Raw genomic sequence first — 20,367 nt, forward strand, 5'->3', positions numbered from 1 at the left:
AGTGAGAGGCTTGCGTACTGCACAAAGCCTATACTTTATTTAGATTCCTCAGTTTTTACCTAATATTCGTTTGCTGTTCCAGGAACCCATCTAGATGGTGTATTACCTTTAGTCATCATGTTTCCTTAGGCTCCTCTAAACTGCAATAGTTTCTCAAACATTCCTTGCTTTTGATCATCTTGACAGTTTTGAGGAGAATCTGCCTCAATTTTTGTATTTTGTACAATGGGTCTCAATTTTTGTTTGTCCAATGTTTTTCTCATGGTTGAACTGGAGTTGTGGGGTTTTGAGAGGAAAACCCTAGAGGTAAGGTGCCAATCTCATCACATCATTTTAGGGGTACATGCTATCAACAGGACACCACTGATGATGTTAACATTGATATTAACTGGCTGAGGTAGTTTTGTTAGGTTCTTCCACTGTGAAGTTAGTTTTTTCCCTCCTTTTCATACTATACATTTTGAAAGAAAGTTGCTATGCAAACCCACAATTAAGGGGTGGGGAATTATGCTCTATCTTCTTGGGGGAGGTGTACCTACATACATTATTTAAAATTCTGTATTTCTGGGAGATTTGTCTATTCTCCCTTCCTTGTTTGTTTTTAACATTTTTATTGGAATATAATTGCTTTACAATATTGTGTTAGTTTCTGCTGTTTAACAAAGTAAATCAGCCATATGTATACATATATCCTCATAGCCCATCCCTCTTGAGCCTCCCTCCCACCCTCCCTATCCCACCCCTCTAGGTGGTCACTGAGCTGACCTCCCTGTGCTATGCGGCTGCTTCCCACTAGCTATCTATTTTACATTTGGTAGTGTATATATGTCAGCGCTACTCTCTCATTTCATCCCAGCTTACCCTTCCCCCTCCCCGTATCCTCAAGTCCATTCTCTACCTCTGCATCTTTATTCCTGTCCTGTACCTAGGTTCATCAGAACCTTTTTTTTTCTTTCAGATATCATATATATGTGTTAGCATATGGTATTTGTTTTTCTCTTTCTGACTTACTTCACTCTGTGTGACAGACCCTAGGTCCATCCACCTCACTACAAATAACTCAAGTTCGTTTCTTTTTATGGCCAAGTAATATTCCATTGTATACATGTGCCATATCTTCTTTGTCCATTCATCTCTTGATGGACATTTAGGTTGCTTCCAAGTCCTGGCTATCATAAATAGTGTTGAAGTGAACACTGTGGTACATGACTCTTTTTATTTATTTATTTATTTGTTTGTTTGTTTGTTTGTTTGTTTATAGGCTGTGTTGGGTCTTTGCTGCTGTGCGTGGGCTCTCACTAGGTGCGGTGAGCGGGGGCTACTCTGTTGCAGTGTGCACACTTCTCACTGCGGTGGCTCCTCTTGTTGTGGAGCATGGGCTCTAGGCACACAGGCTTCAGTCATTGTGGCTCACGGGCTCTAGAGCGCAGGCTCAGTAGTTGTGGCGTGTCGGCTTTGCTGCTCTGAGACATGTGGGATCTTCCCGGACCAAGGCTCAAACCTGTGTCTCCTGCATTGGCAGGCGGATTCTTAACCACGGCACCACCAGGGAAGCCCCATACCTCTTTTTGAATTATGGTTTTCTCAGGGTATGTGCCCAGTAGTGGGATTGCTGTGTTGTAGGGTAGTTCTATTTTTAGTTTTTTGAGGAACCTCCGTACTGTTCTCCATAGTGGCTGTATCAATTTACATTCCCACCAACAGTGCAAGAGGGTTCCCATTTCTCCACACCCTTGCCAACATTTATTGTTTGTAGATTTTTTGATGATGGCCATTCTGACCAGTGTGAGATGATACCTCATTGTGGTTTTGATTTGCATTTCTCTAATGATTAGTGATATTGAGCATTCTTTCATGTGTTTGTTGGTAATCTGTATATCTTCTTTGGAGAAATGTCTATTTAAGTCTTCTGCCCATTTTTGGATTGGGTTGTTTGTTTTTTTGCTATTGAGCTGCATGAGTTGTTTGTATATTTTGCAGATTAATCCTTTGTCAGTTGCTTCATTTGCAAATATTTTCTCCCATTCTGAATGCTGTCTTTTCGTCTTGTTTATGGTTTCCTTTGCTGTGCAAAAGCTTTGAAGTTTCATTAGGTCCCATTCGTTTATATTTCCATTTCTCTAGGAGGCGGGTCAAAAAGGATCTTGCTGTGATTTATGTCATAGAGTGTTCTGCCTATGTTTTCCTCTAAGAGTTTAATAGTGTCTGGCCTTACATTTAGGTCTTTAATCCATTTTGAGCATATTTTTGTGTATGGTGTCAGGGAGTGTTCTAATTTCATTCTTTTACATGTAGCTATCCAGTTTTCCCAGAACCACTTATTGAAGAGGCTGTCTTTTCTCCATTGTATATTCTTGCCTCCTTTGTCTAAGATAAGGTGACCATATGTGTGTGGGTTTATCTGTGCACTTTCTATTCCATTCCATTGATCTATATTTCTGGTTTTGTGACAGTACCATACTGTCTGATTACTGTAGCTTTGTAGTATAGTCTGAAGTCTGGGAGCCTGATTCCTCCAGCTCCGTATTTCTTTCTCAAGATTGTTTTGGCTGTTCAGGGTCTTTTGTGTTTCCAAGCAAACTGTAAAAAATTTTGTTCTAGTTCTATGAAAAACGCCATTGGTAGCTTGATAGGGATTGTACTGAATCTGTAGATTGCTTTGGATAGTATAGTCATTTTCACAATATTTGTTCTTCCACTCCAAGTACATGGTATATCTCTCCATCTGTTTGTATCAACTTTAATTTCTTTCATCAGTGTCTTATAGTTTTCTGCATATGGGTCTTTTGTGTCCTTAGGAAGGTTTATTCCTAGGTATTTTATTCTTTTTGTTGCAGTGATAAGTGGGATTGTTTCCTTAATTTCTCCTTCAGTTTTTTCATCATTAATGTATAGGAATGCAAGAGATTTCTGTACATTAATTGTGTAACCTGCTACTTTACCAAATTCATTGTTTAGTTCTAGTAGTTTTCTGGTAGCATCTTTAGGATCCTCTATGTATAGTATCATGTCATCTGCAAACAGTGACACTTTTACTTCTTCTTTTCTGATTTGTATTTCTTTTATTTCTTTTTTCTTCTCTGATTGCTGTGGCTAAAACTTCCAAAACTATGTTGAATAACAGCGGTGAGTGTGGACAACCTTGTCTTGTTCCTGATCTTAGAGGAAATGGTTTCAGTTTTTCACCATTGACAATGATGTTGGCTGTGGGTTTGTCATATATGGCCTTTATTATGTTGAGGTAGGTTCCCTCTATGCCCACTTACTGGAGAGTTTTTATAATAAGTGGGTGTTGTATTTTATCAAAAGGTTTTTCTGCATCTGTTGAGATTATCATATGGTTTTTATCCTTCAATTTGTTAATATGGTGTATCACATTGATTGAGTTGCATATATTGAATAATCATTGCATTCCTTGGATAAACCCCACTTGATCATGGTGTATGATCCTTTTAATGTGCTGTTGGATTCTGTTTGCTAGTATTTTTTTGAGGATTTTTGCATCTATGTTCATCAGTGATATTGGTCTGTAGTTTTCTTTTATTGCGTTACACCTTTGTCTGGTTTTGGTATCAGAGTGATGGTGGCCTTGTAGAACGCAATTGGGCATGTTCCTTCCTCTGCTATATTTTGGAAGAATTTGAGAAGGACAGATGTCAGCTCTCCTCTAAATGTTTGATAGAATTCGCCTGTGAAGCCATCTAGTCCTGGGCTTTTGTTTGTTGGAAGATTTTTGATCACAGTTTCAATTTCACTTCTTGTGATTGTTCTGTTCATATTCTCTATTTCTTCCTGGTTCGTCTTGGAAGATTGTATTTTTCTAAGAATTTGCCCACTTCTTACAGGTTGTCCATTTTATTGGCATATAGTTGCTTGTCATAGTCTCTCATGGTCCTTTCAATTTATGCAGTGTCAGTTGTTACTTCTCCTTTTTAATTTCTAACTCTATTGATTTGAGTCTTCTCCCCTTTTTTCTTGATGAGACTGGCTAGTGGTTTATCAATTTTGTTTATCTTCTCAAAGAACCAGCTTTTAGTTTTATTGATCTTTGCTATCTTTTCCTTCATTTCTTTTTCAATTATTTCTGATCTGATGTTTATAATTTCTTTCCTTTTGCTCACCTTGGGGTTTTTTTGTTCTTCTTTCTCTAATTGCTTTAGGTGTAAGGTTAGGTTGTTTATTTGAGATTTTTCTTGTTTCTTATGGTAGGATTGTATTGCTATAAACTTCCCTCTTAGAACTGCTTTGGCTGCGTCCCATAAGTTTTGTGTTGTCGTGTTTTCATTGTCATTTCTTTCTAGGTAGTTTTTGATTTCCTCTTTGATTTCTTCAGTGATCTGTTGGTTATTTAGTAGTGTACTGTTGAGCCTCCATGTGTTTGTAGTTTTTACAGATTTTTTCCTCTAATTGATATCTAGTCTCATACTGTTGTGGTCATAAAAGATACTTGATATGGTTTCAATTTTCTTAAATTTACCAAGGCTTTATCTGTGACCCAAGTTATGATCAATCCTGGAAAATGTTCCATGAACACTTGAGAAGAAAGTGTATTCTGTTGTTTTTTCATGAAATGTCCTATAAATATCAATTAAGTATATTTGGTCTAATGTGTCTTTTAAAGCTTGTGTTTATTTATTTTCATTTTGGATGATCTGTCCATTGGTGAAAGTGGGGTGTTAATGTCCCCTACTATGAATGTGTTACTGTCGATTTCCCTTTTTATGGCTGTTAGCATTTGCCTTATGTATTGAGGTGCTCCTATGTTGGGTGTATAAATATTTACAATTGTTATATCTTCTTCTTGGATTGATCCCTTGATCATTATGTAGTGTCCTTCTTTGTCTCTTGTAATAGTCTTTATTTTAAACTCTATTTTGTCTGATATGAGTATTGCTACTCCAGCTTTCCTTTGATTTCCATTTGCATGGAATATCTTTTTCCATCCCCTCACTTTCAGTCTGTATGTGTCCCTAGGTCTGAAGTGGTCTCTTGTAGACAGCTTATATATGGGTCTTGTTTTTGTGTCCATTCAGCCAGTCTGTGTCTTTTGGTTGGAGCATTGAATCCATTTACATTTAAGGTAATTATCGATACGTATGTTGCTATTCCCATTTTCTTAATTGTTTTGGGTTTGTTATTGTAGGTCTTTTCCTTCTCTTGTATTTCCTGCCTAGAGAAGTTCCTTTAGCGTTTGTTGTACAGCTGGTTTTTTGGTGCTGAATTCTCTTAACTTTTGCATTTCTGTAAAGGTTTTGATTTCTCCATTGAATCTGAATGAGATCCTTGCTGGGTAGAGTAATCTTGGTTGTAGGTTTTTTCTCTTTCATCACTTTAAATATGTCCTGCCACTCCCTTCTGGCTTGCAGAGTTTCTGTTGAAAGATCAGCTGTTAACCTTATGGGGTTTCCCTTGTATGTTATTTGTTGTTTTTCCCTTGCTGCTTTTAATATTTTTCCTTTGTATTTAACTTTTGATGGTTTGATTAATATGTGTCTTGGTGTGTTTCTCCTTGGATTTATCCTGTATGGGACTCTCTGTGCTTCCTGGACTTGACTGACTGTTTCCTTTCCCATGTTAGGGAAGATTTCAACTATAATCTCTTCAAATATTTTCTCAGACCCTTTCTTTTTCTCTTCTTCTTCTGGAACCGGTATAATTTGAATGTTGGTGCATTTAACGTTGTCCCAGAGGTCTCTGAGACTGTCCTCAATTCTTTTCATTCTTTTTTCTTTATTTTGCTCTGTGGCAGTTATTTCCACTATTTTATCTTCCAGGTCACTTTTCCGTTCTTCTGCCTCAGTTATTCTGCTACTGATTCCTTCTAGTGTATTTTTCATTTCATTTATTGTGTTGCTCATCATTGTTTGTTTGCTCTTTAGTTCTTCTAGGTCCTTGTTAAACATTTCTTTGATTTTTTCCATTCTATTTCCAAGATTTTGGATCAACTTTACTATCATTACTGTGAATTATTTTTCAGGTAGACTGCTTATTTCCTCTTCATTTGTTTGTTCTGGTGGGTTTTTACCTTGTTCCTTCATCTGCTGCATATTTCTCTGTTTCCTATTTGTTTAATCTACTGTGTTTTGGGTCTCCTTTTCACAGGCTGCAGGTTCGTACTTCCCATTGTTTTTGTTGTCTGCCCCCAGTGGGTGAGGATTGTTCAGTGGCTTGTTTAGGCTTCCTGGTGGAGGGGACTGGTATCTGTGTTCCAGCAGGTGGGGCTATATCTTGCCGTTTTGGCAGGCAGGGCCACGTCTTGTGGTGTGCTTTAGAGTGTCTGTGAAATTAGTATGACTTTAGGCAGCCTCTCTCTAGTTTTTTATTTTTTTACATCTTTATTGGACTATAATTGCTTTATAATGGTGTGTTAGTTTCTGCTTTATAACAAAGTGAATTAGTTATACATATACATATGTAACCATATCTCTTCCCTCTTGTGTCTCCCTCACTCCCACCCTCCCTATCCCACCCCTCTAAGTGGTCGCAAAGCACCGAGCTGATCTCCCTGTGCTATGCGGCTGCTTCCCACTAGCTATCTACCTTACGTTTGGTACTATATATATGTCCATGCCTCTCTCTTGCTTTGTCACAGCTTACCCTTCCCCCTCCCCAGATCCTCAAGTCCATTCTCTAGGAGGTCTGTATCTTTATTCCTGTCTTACCCCTAGGTTCTCCATGACTCTTTTTTTCTTAAATTCCATATATATGTGTTAGCATGTGGTATTTGTCTTTCTCTTTCTGACTTATTTCACTCTGTATGACAGACTCTAGGCCTATCCACCTCATTGCAAATAGCTCAATTTCGCTTCTTTTTATGGCTGAGTAATATTCCACTGTATATATGTGCCACATCTTCTTTATCCATTTATCCGATGATGGACACTTAGGTTGTTTCCATCTCCTGCCTATTGTAAATAGAGCTGCAATGAACATTTTGGTACATGACTCTTTCTGAATCATGGTTTTCTCAGGGTATATGCCCAGTAGTGGGATTGCTGTGTCATATGGTAGTTCTATTTGTAGTTTTTTAAGGAACCTCCATACTGTTCTCCATTGTGGCTGTACCAATTCACATTCCCAACAGCAGTGCAAGAGTGTTCCCTTTTCTTCACACCCTCTCCAGCATTTATTGTTTCTAGAGTTTTTGATAATGGCCATTCTGACTGGTGTGAGATGATATCTCATTGTAGTTTTGATTTGCATTTCTCTAATGATTAATGATGTTGAGCATTCTTTCATGTGTTTGTTGGTAGTCTGTATATCTTCTTTGGAGAAATGTCTATTTAGGTCTTCTGCCCATTTTTGGATTGGGTTTTTTGTTTTTTTGTTATTGAGCTGCATGAGCTGCTTATAAATTTTGGAGATTAATCCTTGGTCAGTTGCTTCATTTTCAAGTATTTTCTCCCATTCTGAGGGTTGTCTTTTGGTCTTCTTTATGGTTTCCTTTGCTGTGCAAAAGCTTTTAAGTTTCATTAGGTCCCATTTGTTTATTTTTGTTTTTATTTCCATTTCTCTAGGAGGTGGGTCCAAAAGGATCTTGCTGTGATTTATGTCATAGAGTGTTCTTCCTATGTTTTCCCCTAAGAGTTTGATAGTTTCTGGCCTTACATTTAGGTCTTTAATCCATTTTGAGCTTATTTTTGTGTATGGTGTTAGGGAGTGATCTAATCTCATACTTTTACATGTCCCTGTCCAGTTTTCCCAGCACCACTTATTGAAGAGTAGGCAGCCTCTCTGTTGATTGGTAGGGTTGTGTTCCCATCTTGCTAGTTGTTTGGCATGGTCTGTTCAGCACTAAAGCTTGCTGGTGATAGGGTGGAGCTGTGTCTTAGTGTTGAGATGAAGATCTCTGGGAGAGCTCTAACCAGTTGATATTATGTGGGGCCGGGAGGTCTCTGGTGGTCCAATGTCCTGGACTCGGCCCTCCCACCTCAGAGGCTCAGGCCCGAGACCTGGATGTAGCACCAAGACCCTGCTAGCCATACAGCTCAGAAGAATAGGAAGAGAGAAAAAAAACAAAAACAAAAAACAAACAGACAGAGCCCCAGGACAAATAGTAAAAGCAAACCTATACAGACAAAATCTCACAAAGAGGCATACAAATACACACTCACAGAAAAGAGAAAAGGGGAAATATATATATATATATATATATATATATATATATATATATATATATATATATAAAAGGAAGAGAACAACCAAACCTCAGTAAACAAATCCACCAATGATAATAAGCACTAAATACTAAACTAAGATAAACATAAAACCAGAAAAAAAATAGATGCAGAAAGCAAATCCCAAGTGTACAGTTGCTCCCAAAGTCCACCGCCTCAATTTTGGGAACATTCATTATCCATTTACGTATTCTTCAGATGCAGGGTTTATCAGGTTGATTGTGGGGATTTAATCTGCTTCTCCTGAGGCTGCACGGAGAAATTTCCCTTTCTCTTATTCTTTCACACAGCTTCTGGGGTTCAGCTTTGGTTTTGGCCCCAACTCTGTGAGTAGGCCACCCTCAGGAGTCTCTTCCCTGCCCAGAGAGCTGGGGGTTAAAGCAGCAGCTGATTAGGGCTCTCTTGCTCCCTAAGGTCAGGGGGAGGGAGCGGTACGGTAGTCATAATTGGGATGTGGGGCGAGCCTGAGGCAGCAGAGGCCAGTGTTATGTTGCCCCAGCCTGAGGCACGCTGTGTATTCTCCCGGGGAAGTTGTCCCTGGATCACAGGACCCTGGCAGTGGTGGGCTGCACAAGCTCCCCGGGAGGGTGTGGATAGTGACCTGTGCTGGCACACAGGATTCTTGATGGCAGCAGTAGCAGTGTTAGAAGTTCAGGCCCGTTCTGTGGTCTGAGCTGATAGCCGTGACTCATGCCCATCTCTGGAGCTCACTTAGGCAGTGTTCTGCCTTCTGTGGGCACACTGGGTAGGAATCCCTGCTCCACGCACACCCCACAACAAAGGTCCCTTGCCTCTCTGGCAGATCCAGACTTTTTCCCGGACTCCCTCTCCCTGGGATCTGACCTCCGAAGCCCGAGCCTCAGCTCCCAGCCCTCACCCACCCTGGCAGGTGAGTAGACAAGCCTCTCAGGCTAGTGAGTGCTGGTCAGCACCAATCCTCTGTGCAGGAATCTCTCCACTTTGCCTTCTGCACCCCTGTTGCTGCGCTCTCCTCTGTGGCTCTGAAGCTTCCCCTCAACTACCCCCCCACCCCGTCTCCACCAGTGAAGGGGCTTCCTAGTGTGTGGAAACCTTTCCTCCTTCATGGCTCCCTCCCATTGGTGCAGGTCCCGTCCCTATTCTTTTGTCTCTGTTTTTTCTTTTTTTCTTTTGCCCTACCCAGGTACGTGGGGAGTTTCTTGCCTTTTGGGAGGTCTGAGGTCTTCTGCCAGCGTTCAGTGGGTGTTCTGTAGGAGCTGTTCCACGTGTAGATGTATTTCTGATGTATTTGTGGGGAGAAAGGTGATCTCCACATCTTACTCCTCCTCTCCATCTTGAAGGTCTCCCGCACTGATCTGTTTGTTTGTTTAGCGCTGCACGGCATGTGGGATCTTAGTTCCCCAACCAGTGATCGAACCTGCGCCCCCTGCATTGGAAGCGCAGAGTCCTAATCACCAAACCACCAGGGAAGTCCCTGCATTAGTGTATTTTTGAAGAAAACGTATTCTTACATATAGGTTGGTCACAGTAATGAATAATATTGACATTACATACATATCAGTATGGACTGATACTCAGATATTTATTTTATACTTCGGGTTATAATCCAATACTACCTTATTTTGTTGCTCAAATTGTTCCAGTTTTGGCTACTGGGAACTTTTTCAGTTCGTTCTTGTATCCCTTTGTCTCAATCAGTTTTTAATGTAAACCACATTATTCTTTTATCTTTATCCCTTTATTCTCCCATTTCAGATATTTGTATATCTAAAGTGTTATTGTCAATGAATAATGTAGGGTCCAAGCTTATGAACAGGAGTTGGGACCACCAAGATATTTTATGTCAAACCAGCTCAAAATTTCAGTGAGATAATTTCCTTGAGGTTAAAAAAAAAGCTCAAATGCCAGGATTTATTATTGTATATGTGTGGGTAGATATTTTACCCAAACTGTCTCATGTGCTTCTTTAGATAAACAGTGTTGAAATGGTATAAGGCCAAATCTTTGCTTCTGACCTCATCCTGTCCAGTCTGTGCCACATGCCATTACCAGGTTAATTTTTCTAAAGTATAAGTCTACATATATTACTCCTTTATAGTCTGCAATAACTCCCTAGTGCTTACCAAATAAAAGGCCAAATCATTAGCCCAGTATTCACTACATTGCATGCCAAGGCCCTAAATCAGTTTTTAAAATCTTTCATTTCTCATTATTTTCCTACTTATACCATATGTCCCTGCCAAGTCGAACCTAAGCTCATAAAGATGTTTTTTTCCTTTTTTTGCCTCTATAGTTTCACTAATGTTGATGATGAGAAGCAACATCCATTTCTATTCATCTTGCATCAGAAATCTTCCATTTTCCCCATCCAATCCATTTCTACCATTGTCTGTCCTGCCCTGTGGTCTGGGAGGCTGAGCTGTGGTCCCCAGCAATACTGTCCTTCTCTCTGCCTTCCCGGTGTGTTCAACCAATGGGAAGCCCAGAACGACATCAGAAAATGAGGTCAGGGTAGTTTTCCCCTTGTTTCCTTCCTGAGGGCTTACCCCAGGCTGCTCAGGTCCTCTCAGGGCAGCCGTCACACAGCTTTCTCCTTTGGGATGCAGGTAACTGCTCCCTCCCCTCCTCCCGAGGCCTAGGGATGGTAATGGTTCAGCTGTTGTTGCACAATCTCCTGTCATTTCCCTGTACCTCCCACCCACACCTTTATAAATGGTCTTCATTAAATCCTTGTATTATCACAGTTTGAGTGCCATCTATTTCCTCTTGTGACCCTGATGCTCACTTCCTCTTTAGAATTAAAATCACTTCTTTCAAGAAACTTTCACTTACACTTCTCACATGATATCATCTTTCTTTTCTCTGGGCATAAAATAGCACTTCATCTAAAGGCATTAGTCAAAGTTTGCATTTTATTTGAGGGCTTTTCTAATGCCTTCTTTTTGAGTATAAAGTCCCTAAAGGGAAGAGGACCAGCTTATTTCCCTTCGTTCCCCATAGTCCCTAACAGTGTCCTGCATGGTACTAGGTTCTTGAGACATTATTTGCTAAATGCATGAATATTTGAAAACATATCTTCCAAGAGTTATGTTTGTTAACTTATACAGAGTTCTCATTCACTTGAGAAAGGAAGTGGGATTTTTGCAAAGAATGGGAAAATTAATGTTTTCTTCCCATGCTCAAGATACATTCTATAGAAGACTGACAAAATCTTGTTGATTTCTACTTTACTATATCCTCAATAGCTAATTCTGAGAATCTTGGAAAAATGAGTTGGAAATGACTTGATTGAATTTCAGATGATGACATTCTACAGAACATTTCCAAATATTCTGTATTCTATTCCACCTCTTTCAAAGTTCACCTTCTCTTTCCTGTTTAACCTCACCTCATTATTGATAGATGCATTATGCCACAATTAATCCAAATATTACATAACGTAATTTTCATTTGCTCTACTACTTTATAATTATTTACCAGTTTCTTTCATCAATATGTTTGTATTAGCAGGGAAAGTGCTTTCCACTTCTTTTGTATCTCACCACACTCTTGTATTTTGCAAGTGGTGCTTCATTAATAGACCATCAGAATTCTGAGAAGTCTAGAGAGGTCACCATCCCTTTATTTGCTAAAATATAGTTTCAAAATATAGAGTTATTTTTGTGAACTGAATGTTTCTGTCCCCCCGGCCACAAAACTCATATGTTGAAACCCTAATCCCCAGTGTGATGGTATTATGAGGTGAAGCCTTTGGGAAGTAATTAGGTTTAGATGAGATCATGAAGGTGAGGGCCCCATGATGGGAATACTGTCCTCATAAGAAGAAAGGCCAAAACTCTCTCTCTCTCTCCCCAATATTTGAGGACACAGCAAAAAGGTGGCCAACTGCAAGCTAGGAAGAGCATCCTCACCAAGGAACTGAACTGGCTCATATTTAATCTTGGACTTCCCAGCATTCAGAACTATGAGAAATAAATTCCTGTTGTTTAACCTGTTTAAGCTATGTTATTTTGTTATGGCAGTCCAAACAAGCTTTCTTCATTTGAAGAAATCAAAGTCAATCTTTATATTAAGATAACATTTGAGAGACTTAAATAATTGTTATTATTGAATTATTATTCAAAATAATGCTTGGTTTACAAAGCCCTTGATTATATTTCTCAACATTCACAGATTCTGGGACTTACCATTGTTTTTTTAGAAAGTACGCATGGCTCTCCTTCTGTTGATGTCTCTCTTGATTTGGCAAAGAGAACACAGAGGACAGCAAAGGGTCACCAAATAGTCATCACAAATGGATCCCTGTTTGAAAATATAAAAGAAACAGAAATATAAAATCCACCTATTTGGGAATTAAGACTTGTGAATTTTCAAGACATTTTGAAGAGAAGCAGAAAGCACCGATCCTTTGAATTTGGAGTTTGGATGGATACATTCAGGAAAATGTTAGTTGATTTCTCTATATAGCTCCTGTCCCTTTTTATGACATCAAATGTTTTCCTATACTTTGTGATATTGAAAATAGAAGATATCTAACCAAACTATCAATATGAGGGTAAAATAAGGAGTTTCAGGAAGTAAAATCTCTTTCTTTTCTCTTCTACCTGCTCCCTTTCTCAGGAAGCTACTAGAGGATGCCTCCACCAAAGTGAAAGAGCAAACCAAGAAAGGTATAAGAAACCAGAGACTAACGTGGGGGAGCGGTTAATGGAATCTCCAGTCATGGCGAAGGAGATCTCAGGGCAAAAGCAGAGCACCAGGAGTGAAAAACATCTAGTTCAAAGGGTAGCGGGTCAGGGAGTGATTTCATCAAGGAGATGAAAATGATAGAATGTCTGATGTATTGAATGTTTGGGGAAGATATTTAGAAAACTGGGAAGGAGTTTGGGACTGCACTACTCTTAAGTAAATGAAAAACTCCTAATGAAAAAGCCAAGCATTATTAATAGTAGGAAAAACAGAGTTTAGTAGAAAAGGCAATCATAGTTCACTACACGATTCAACTCAACTCTGAAGAGCAAGCAGAGCTATCATAATATAAATACTAAATATGGATTTAACCAAAATTATATATAACTATATTGGAAGGAGTGGGGTAGGGGTAGGGTACATGTTCATGGTGGGGAAGGGGGAGAAAACAGAACTAAATTCTCATCTTCTACAGTAGGAAGTCCAGAGACAGTGCCCCAAACTGCAAAGTCAAAGAGTAGCAATACAAGTCTACCATTTGGAGATATGGAGGTAAACACCCAAAGATCAGCTTTGGGAAAGAGGAAGTAGGGGAGAGAAGTTTGGGGACCATTATTTTCCTTAACAAACCTTATAAATTGGATAATTTTAAAAACTATGTGCTTGCAGAGCTTTGTTAACTAAAATGAAAGCTGTACTAGAAAACAGGGCTGGGGGGATTTAGTGAGCCAGAAATCATGAGCAATTTTTGGAAAAAAAAAATAAAGCAGATGGGATTACATTGAAGGAGAAAGTAAAACAGAGCTAAGGAACATGAAACCTAACGGTACATCAGAGGCACGGTATTAGATAAACCCCAAATCAAAAACTCTCAGCTCAGAAAGGAGGAAGAACCGGCTGGGGAATGAAAGATGAGTGGTTACCTGATGCCAGCTTGAGCAGCTGGGCCAGCCCAGAGCTGCCAGCTGTGGCCTTGCCTGGAATGCAGCCTGCAGAGCAGTTTAACAGATGACCCTAATGTGGGCTTTGGGGCCCCAGAAGAGAAGAGGGGTGAGATAAGTGGGGCAGATATTCACCTATCATGTAAGAGGTCAGACTCCCAAAGACTCACCACAAACACACTAAAAGAAATATAAAAGGTAAAGATATTTTAGCACAGCTGAGAAATCTAAATCACTCCCACCCATGAGATAGCCAAATTATTTTACGTTTGGTATTCATCAAATGGTATTTTTTCCTTCTTTTCTTTTTTTGGCTGAATAGACCTTTCCTGGTTCCTTTTGTTCCCTTTAGTAGTTTTAGATGTTCCACAACTAATTTTTATTAGCAACGACCCTTAAATTTTTACCCACAACTTAACATTAAAAAAACATTAAAAAAAAATTTTAACATCTTTATTGGAGTATACTTGCTTTACAATGGTGTGTTAGTTTCTGCTTTTTAACAAAGTGAATCAGCTATACATATACATATACCCCCATATCTCCTCCCGCTTGCATCTCCCTCCTACCCTCCCTATCCCACCCCTCTAGGTGGTCTCAAAGCACCCAGCTGATCTCTCTGTGCTCTGCGGCTGCTTCCCACGAGCTTTTTACATTTGGTAGTATATATAAGTCCATGCCACTCTCTCACTTTGTCCCAGCTTACCCTTCCTCCTTCCCGTGTCAAGTCCATTCTCTACATCTCTGTCTTTATTCCTGTCCTGCCCCTAGGCTCTTCAGAACCATTTCTTTTATTTTTTTTTAAGATTCCATATATATATGTTAGCATACAGTATTTGTTTTTCTCTTTCTGACTTACTTCACTCTGTATGACAGACTCTAGGTCCAACCATCTCACTACAAATAACTCAATTTTGCTTCTTTTTATGGCTGAGTAATATTTCATTGTATATATGTGCCACATCTTCTTTATCCATTCATCGGTTGATGGACACTTAGGTTGCTTCCATGTCCTGGTTATTAACATTATATTTATCTTGAGATTCATCTATGTTGTTGTGCGTATCAATAGTTCATTCCTTTTTATTGCTGAGTAGTATTCTATTATATGGATAGATCACAATTTGTCTATCCATTCACCTGCTGGGGGACATTTGGGTGGTTCTTAGTATTTGGCTATTACAAGCAAAACTGCTCTGAACATTTGTGTACAAGTCTTGATATGGATATATATTTTTGCAGGGTAGATATCTAGGAGCAGAATGGCTGGGCCAAAAAGAAGGTGTATATTTAACTTTTTAAGAAACTGTATTTTACATTCCAATCAGCAGTGCATGAGAGTTTCAGTTCCTCCATATCCACTCACACTTGGTGTGGTTTAGGCTGATTAATTTTAGCTATCCCAATAGGTGTGTAGTGGTAACTCATTGTGGTTTTAATTTTCATTTCTCTAATGACTGATGATGTTGAACATCTTCTTATGTTCTTATTTGCCATTCAAATATTTTCTTTTTTTTTCTAATTTTATTGTTTGGGTTAAAAATGTATACTTAATATGAGATCTACCCTCTTAACACATTTAAGTTTACACAACACAACGATTTGAAGAATCCCAAAATAATTATACTGAGTGAAAGAAGCTACACACTGTATAGGTCTATTATATAAAATGGTAGAAAATGAAAACTAATCTATAGTGACAGAAAGCATATTGGTGGTTACTTGGGGAAGAGGGGAGGGGAAAGAAGAAAAGATTACAAAGGGATGTGAGTAAATTTTGGGGGTGATGAATATGTTCACTATTTTGACTGTGAGGTTTCACAGGTATATACATATGTCTAAACTTATCAAATTGTACATTTTAAATATATGCAGTTTATTGTAAGTCAGTTATACCTCAGTAATGTTTTTTTATAAAAAAATGTGTATTTATCTATCAATGCCAGACAAAGCCTTTAGAATATCTTTGTTTCTTCCTCTTCCTTCCAATCTTCCAAATTTTGTCAAAACCAACTAAAGTTTTAGTTTCAGACTGTTATTAATTTTTCAAACTCCTAATGAGCATTTTTAAAAATTGACTATGTACTAAGCCTTTAAAAAAGTTGATAACTTTCATGTTAAATAGTCATAGCATAATAAATAAGGAGCTCCTACAAATCAATTAGAAAAGACAAACAACTCAATAAAACAATGAACAAAGTATATGTACAGATAATTTATAGAAGAAATGCAAAAGGACAATAAATTTTCAAAAAGTTGGGCTTTCCTGGTGGCGCAGTGGTTGAGAGTCCACCTGCCGATGCAGGGGACATGGGTGTGTGCCCCGGTCCGGGAAGATCCCACATGCTGCGGAGTGGCTGGGCCCGTGAGCCATGGCCGCCAAGCCTGCGCGTCCGGAGCCTGTGCTCCGCAACGGGAGAGGCCACAGCAGTGAGAGGCCCGCGTACAGCAAAAAAAATTTTTTTTCAAAAAGTTGCTTGATTTATCTAATAAAAATTTAACTAAAACAACAAGGAAATATCATTTTTGCCTCTCTGACAGGCAACATGAAAAATATTATATTGGCACACATATAATATTAATAAATTATAAATTGATATAATCTTTTTGAAGGGATACTTGACAGCATTTTTCAAATTTTGAATGTGCATATCCTGTGATCTGTCAATCTAATCTAGTACACTATCCTACAAAAATACCAGTGCATGTACAAAATCATATACGTACAACTATTTAAACTGCAATATCACTTAACCTTTCATCAATAAGGAAGTGATTAAGTATGTTATCTCTATGATGGAATACTATGCAGACATTAAAAAGAATCTGTATTACAGACATAAAGGGGGTCTACCATATATTAAGTGGAAAAAACAGGTTACAATATAGTATGAACTCATTAAAAAAAAGAAGCGATAAAAGAGCCCTGCAAATCCCAAACACCATATGTCTAGATCTATAGCTATAGCTACATCTAATCTATATGTATATGCCTTATAGGCACAGGAAAAAAAAAAACCTGAGGAAGAAGACCACCAAGTTACTAATAGAATTTATCACTGAGTAGAGATTTTCACTTTTTATTTTATATACCTCTGTGTTTGAATTTGTCATAAAATTACCTATATATGTATTATTTTGTATAATTTAAAAAGTAAGAAATATTTTCAAATGAAAAAATAAAATAATTTCAATAGAATAAAATAAGTTCCTAAAATATTCTGCCTATTTATTGATATTTGTTTCCTGTGATGGTTAATTTTATGTGTCAACTTGGCCAGGTCATAGTACCCAGATATTAGATCAAACACTATTCTAGATGTTTCTGTGAAGATAATATTTCAGATGAGATTAACATTTAAATCAGTAGACTTAGAGTAACCCTCCATAATGTGGGTGGGCCTCATCTAATTAGTTGAAGGGCTTAATAGAGAAAGAACGACTTCCCCTGAGTAAGAAGGAATTCTGCCTGGTGGGCCTACTTACTTTACGGGGATGGTGTAAGGATTAAATGATGTAACATACATAATATACCTGGGGCATAGTAGGCTCTGAACAATCTTCTTCCACTGTATGACATACATTGCAAATATGAGTTGTTTATGGGGTTTCCCTGGTGGCGCAGTGGTTGAGAGTCCGCCTGCCAATGCAGGGGACATGGATTCGTGCCCCAGTCCGGGAAGACCCCACATGCCACAGAGCGGCTGGGGCCTGAGTTGTTTATTTTCTAAGGTTTTCACAGAAACATAGAAGGAGGTCCCATAACCAGAGGATCTATTGCTACAGGAATGGAATACAAGGTTGCAGATGCTAGGAAACTCCTACTAATCAAATTCGTATGATGATGGGTACCATCAAATTGTCTCCATGTTTATAACAATTACTTTGAACCTGGGCACATACTTGAATGATACAGTATCGTAAGAGACTCACCGGGATGCCGTATCGAGTCCTGTAGAGGGTCCTCATTGCAACACTTGTTCCACACAGACAGCATTCATTCATATCAGATGCAACTTGACATGCAAGACACATGAAGCAAAATATGCCACAGAGACCTGGACACATGAAATCAGAGGTACAAATTACTCCACTCTACCCCCACCACAGTTGAAAGTTAGTATGCTTTCATGAATGGCAGTCCAAATCCTGGGGCCTTTGTCACACATCCTGCTGCCAAGTCCATCTTCACTGCTTTTGCTCAGCAACGCATCAACTTCTCCCTTCTCCCCACCCAATCATTTCTGGAATGACCACACCTTGGAAAGTCTGTATTCTTTTTGTAGTACTGCCTTCATCCATGTATTGAATGATTCACTGAAACCTAGCCATGTTCCAGAGATTATCCTCAGTACTGACAATGCCTCTGTCTGAAGTCTAGAAGGGAAGTTAGATAATATGAAAAGTTCTCCAACAGAAACCTACTCAGGATGCCAAGGAGTCACTCACACAAATGGGGCCTCCAGTGCTCTGGGAAGGAAATGTTACTTGATCTAAATATTGAAGGATGATTAGGAATTTTATAGGTAGAGGAAAGGGAAAAGAGCCTCTTTAGATAACATGGTATGTCTCGGCAGTGGCTGGTTTTCATTCAACATGGCTGGAGCCAGGGATGGGACGGGGATGAAGCTGGACCCACGGCAGGTTGGAGACTGGATAACGAGGAAGTACGAGTGCTCAGAATGGGTCATGGAAGTCATGAGGAACCTCTGAAATATTTTAAGAAGGGAGAATGGTTTGGTCCGATCTACAATTAAGAAATTCTGTATGAAGATATTAAGCCCATATTAGGACTTGTAATTCACTTATTCGAGTAACAATACTAGGGGTTAGGGTATTAGAATGTTCATCTTTAGAAGGTTTTATTATTGTGGTTTCATTATCACAATGATATGCAGATGTTGAACTAATGTCCTGAGAAGTGTAAGTCATCACCCCAGGTCATGCAGTAGGACAATGAGAGCAAATCAATAAACCCAACTTTTCCATTTCCTAGGTAATTCTTTCCCTCTGTGCTTTTTAAAAAAATATTATTTTTAATATTTAATATTACTTTAAATATTATTTTACAATCTACTTTTTAAAAAATTTTTATTTATTTATCTTTATTTTTGGCTGCGTTTGGTCTGCGTTGCTGTGCGCAGGCTTTCTCTACTTGCAGAAGGCGGTGGCTACTGTTTGTTGTGGTGCGCAGGCTTCTCACTGCAGTGGCTTCTCTTGTTGCGGAGCACAGGCTCTAGGCGCACAGGCTTCAGCAGTTGTGGCTCGCAGGCTCTAGAGCGCAGCCTCAGTAGTTGTGGCACACGGGCTTAGTTGCTCTGCAGCATGTGGGATCTTCCCAGACCAGGGTTTGAACCCGTGTCCCTTGCATTGGCAGACGGGTCCTTAACCACTGCGTCACCAGGGAAGCCCCACTTTATGCTTTTCAATGTAATTATTAACTCGATTTCAAATTTCAATTCCACTGATAAGTTAAAGGTTAACAAGATTTCCTTTCCTGTCTCAGAACACCGTGTAGACTTCAAGGAGGCCGGAAAACAAATACAAAAACCTCAGAGCAAAATTTGTTATATAGGCAGGTTTGTTTGTTTCCTGCTTGGTGTTGGGAACTAAGCATTTGACCTCTCTGACACCCCCATCTTCTCTCAAACTTCCTCTCTCCTAAGTTTACTTAGAGAGCTCTCATAAAAGAAACAAAACAAAAAGCAAGGAGAGTCAGAGATATTTTACCCAATGAGAAGTTAATTGCCTTTAGAATTCTTTATTCTTAGGTGTATAACAAAGCTAAATGTACAAATAAAATAATTCTTCTCTGAGCTCATGCTGAAACCATGGATGAAAATTATCCCTTGTTTACTGGGCACAGTGTTAACTATAAAATAATGAGTTTAATTTATGTGTAACAAGAGCAGTCTTTTTTTTTTTAATCAAGTAAAACTTGAAATGTCTCTTTTAATATGATGTATGGTCTATTTATAGTCATTAGGCCAAGTCTGTTCATTCTTAGAGTCATCAGCTTTTTTCCTGTTATCTTAACTCCAGAACTTATTTTAGGAGTAAAACTATTCTTCGAAGGGTGGAGAAGAATTAATTTACAATCCGTACAGGATTTTTCTGTTAACAAAGCATTGCCTGACACACAGGGTACTTGGGCATCAGTGGGGAACGTTTACTACACAATAAGGGAGGAATGAGGGAAGGATTTGGTCTTTGGTAATTCATCTCCGCATCAGTTACGGGGGCACTTTCCCCAGCACTTACAGACGCCGCAATCGCTGAAGCAGTCACACATGCCCGTCTGCCAGTTAGAGATTTGAGGAACCGGACCACTTCCAGGCTGACTTACAATGACCACCGGAGGTTGAGCTTGCATTTTCGATGCAGGGTCTTACGTGGCTGTGGTCTGAAAGGAAAGACTTGGTGTAAGTAGCCTGGAGGTTGCTCTTGGAAGCCTGTTTTGAGGTACTCTGCTTCACGGGCAAGTGAGGCAATTTAGACCAAGTGACTTGTTGATCTTTGAAGAACAGAATTTCTGCAGAGGCCCCTGGGGGAAGGGATTCACTGAACTGGTAAAACGTACA

General features: G+C 39.0%; 1 protein-coding gene across 1 annotated transcript in view; it reads right to left on the reverse strand.

Moving 5' to 3' along the window:
* Positions 1 to 20,367, reverse strand: part of LOC308617920 (placenta-specific gene 8 protein) — a 35,078-nt gene that overhangs the window by 722 nt on the left and 13,989 nt on the right. The window contains exons 2-4 of the mRNA XM_081235337.1: positions 20,048 to 20,189; positions 17,720 to 17,844; positions 12,344 to 12,458 (exon numbers count right to left, since the gene is read on the reverse strand). Of these exons, the coding sequence (XP_081091463.1) occupies positions 12,354 to 12,458; positions 17,720 to 17,844; positions 20,048 to 20,159 (342 nt within the window). The 5' untranslated portion in view covers positions 20,160 to 20,189 and the 3' untranslated portion in view covers positions 12,344 to 12,353. The remainder of the gene's footprint in view (positions 1 to 12,343; positions 12,459 to 17,719; positions 17,845 to 20,047; positions 20,190 to 20,367) is intronic.

This window comes from Mesoplodon bidens (genome assembly GCF_964165515.1).
Source record: "Mesoplodon bidens genome assembly, chromosome: 1".
NCBI lineage: Eukaryota > Metazoa > Chordata > Mammalia > Artiodactyla > Ziphiidae > Mesoplodon > Mesoplodon bidens.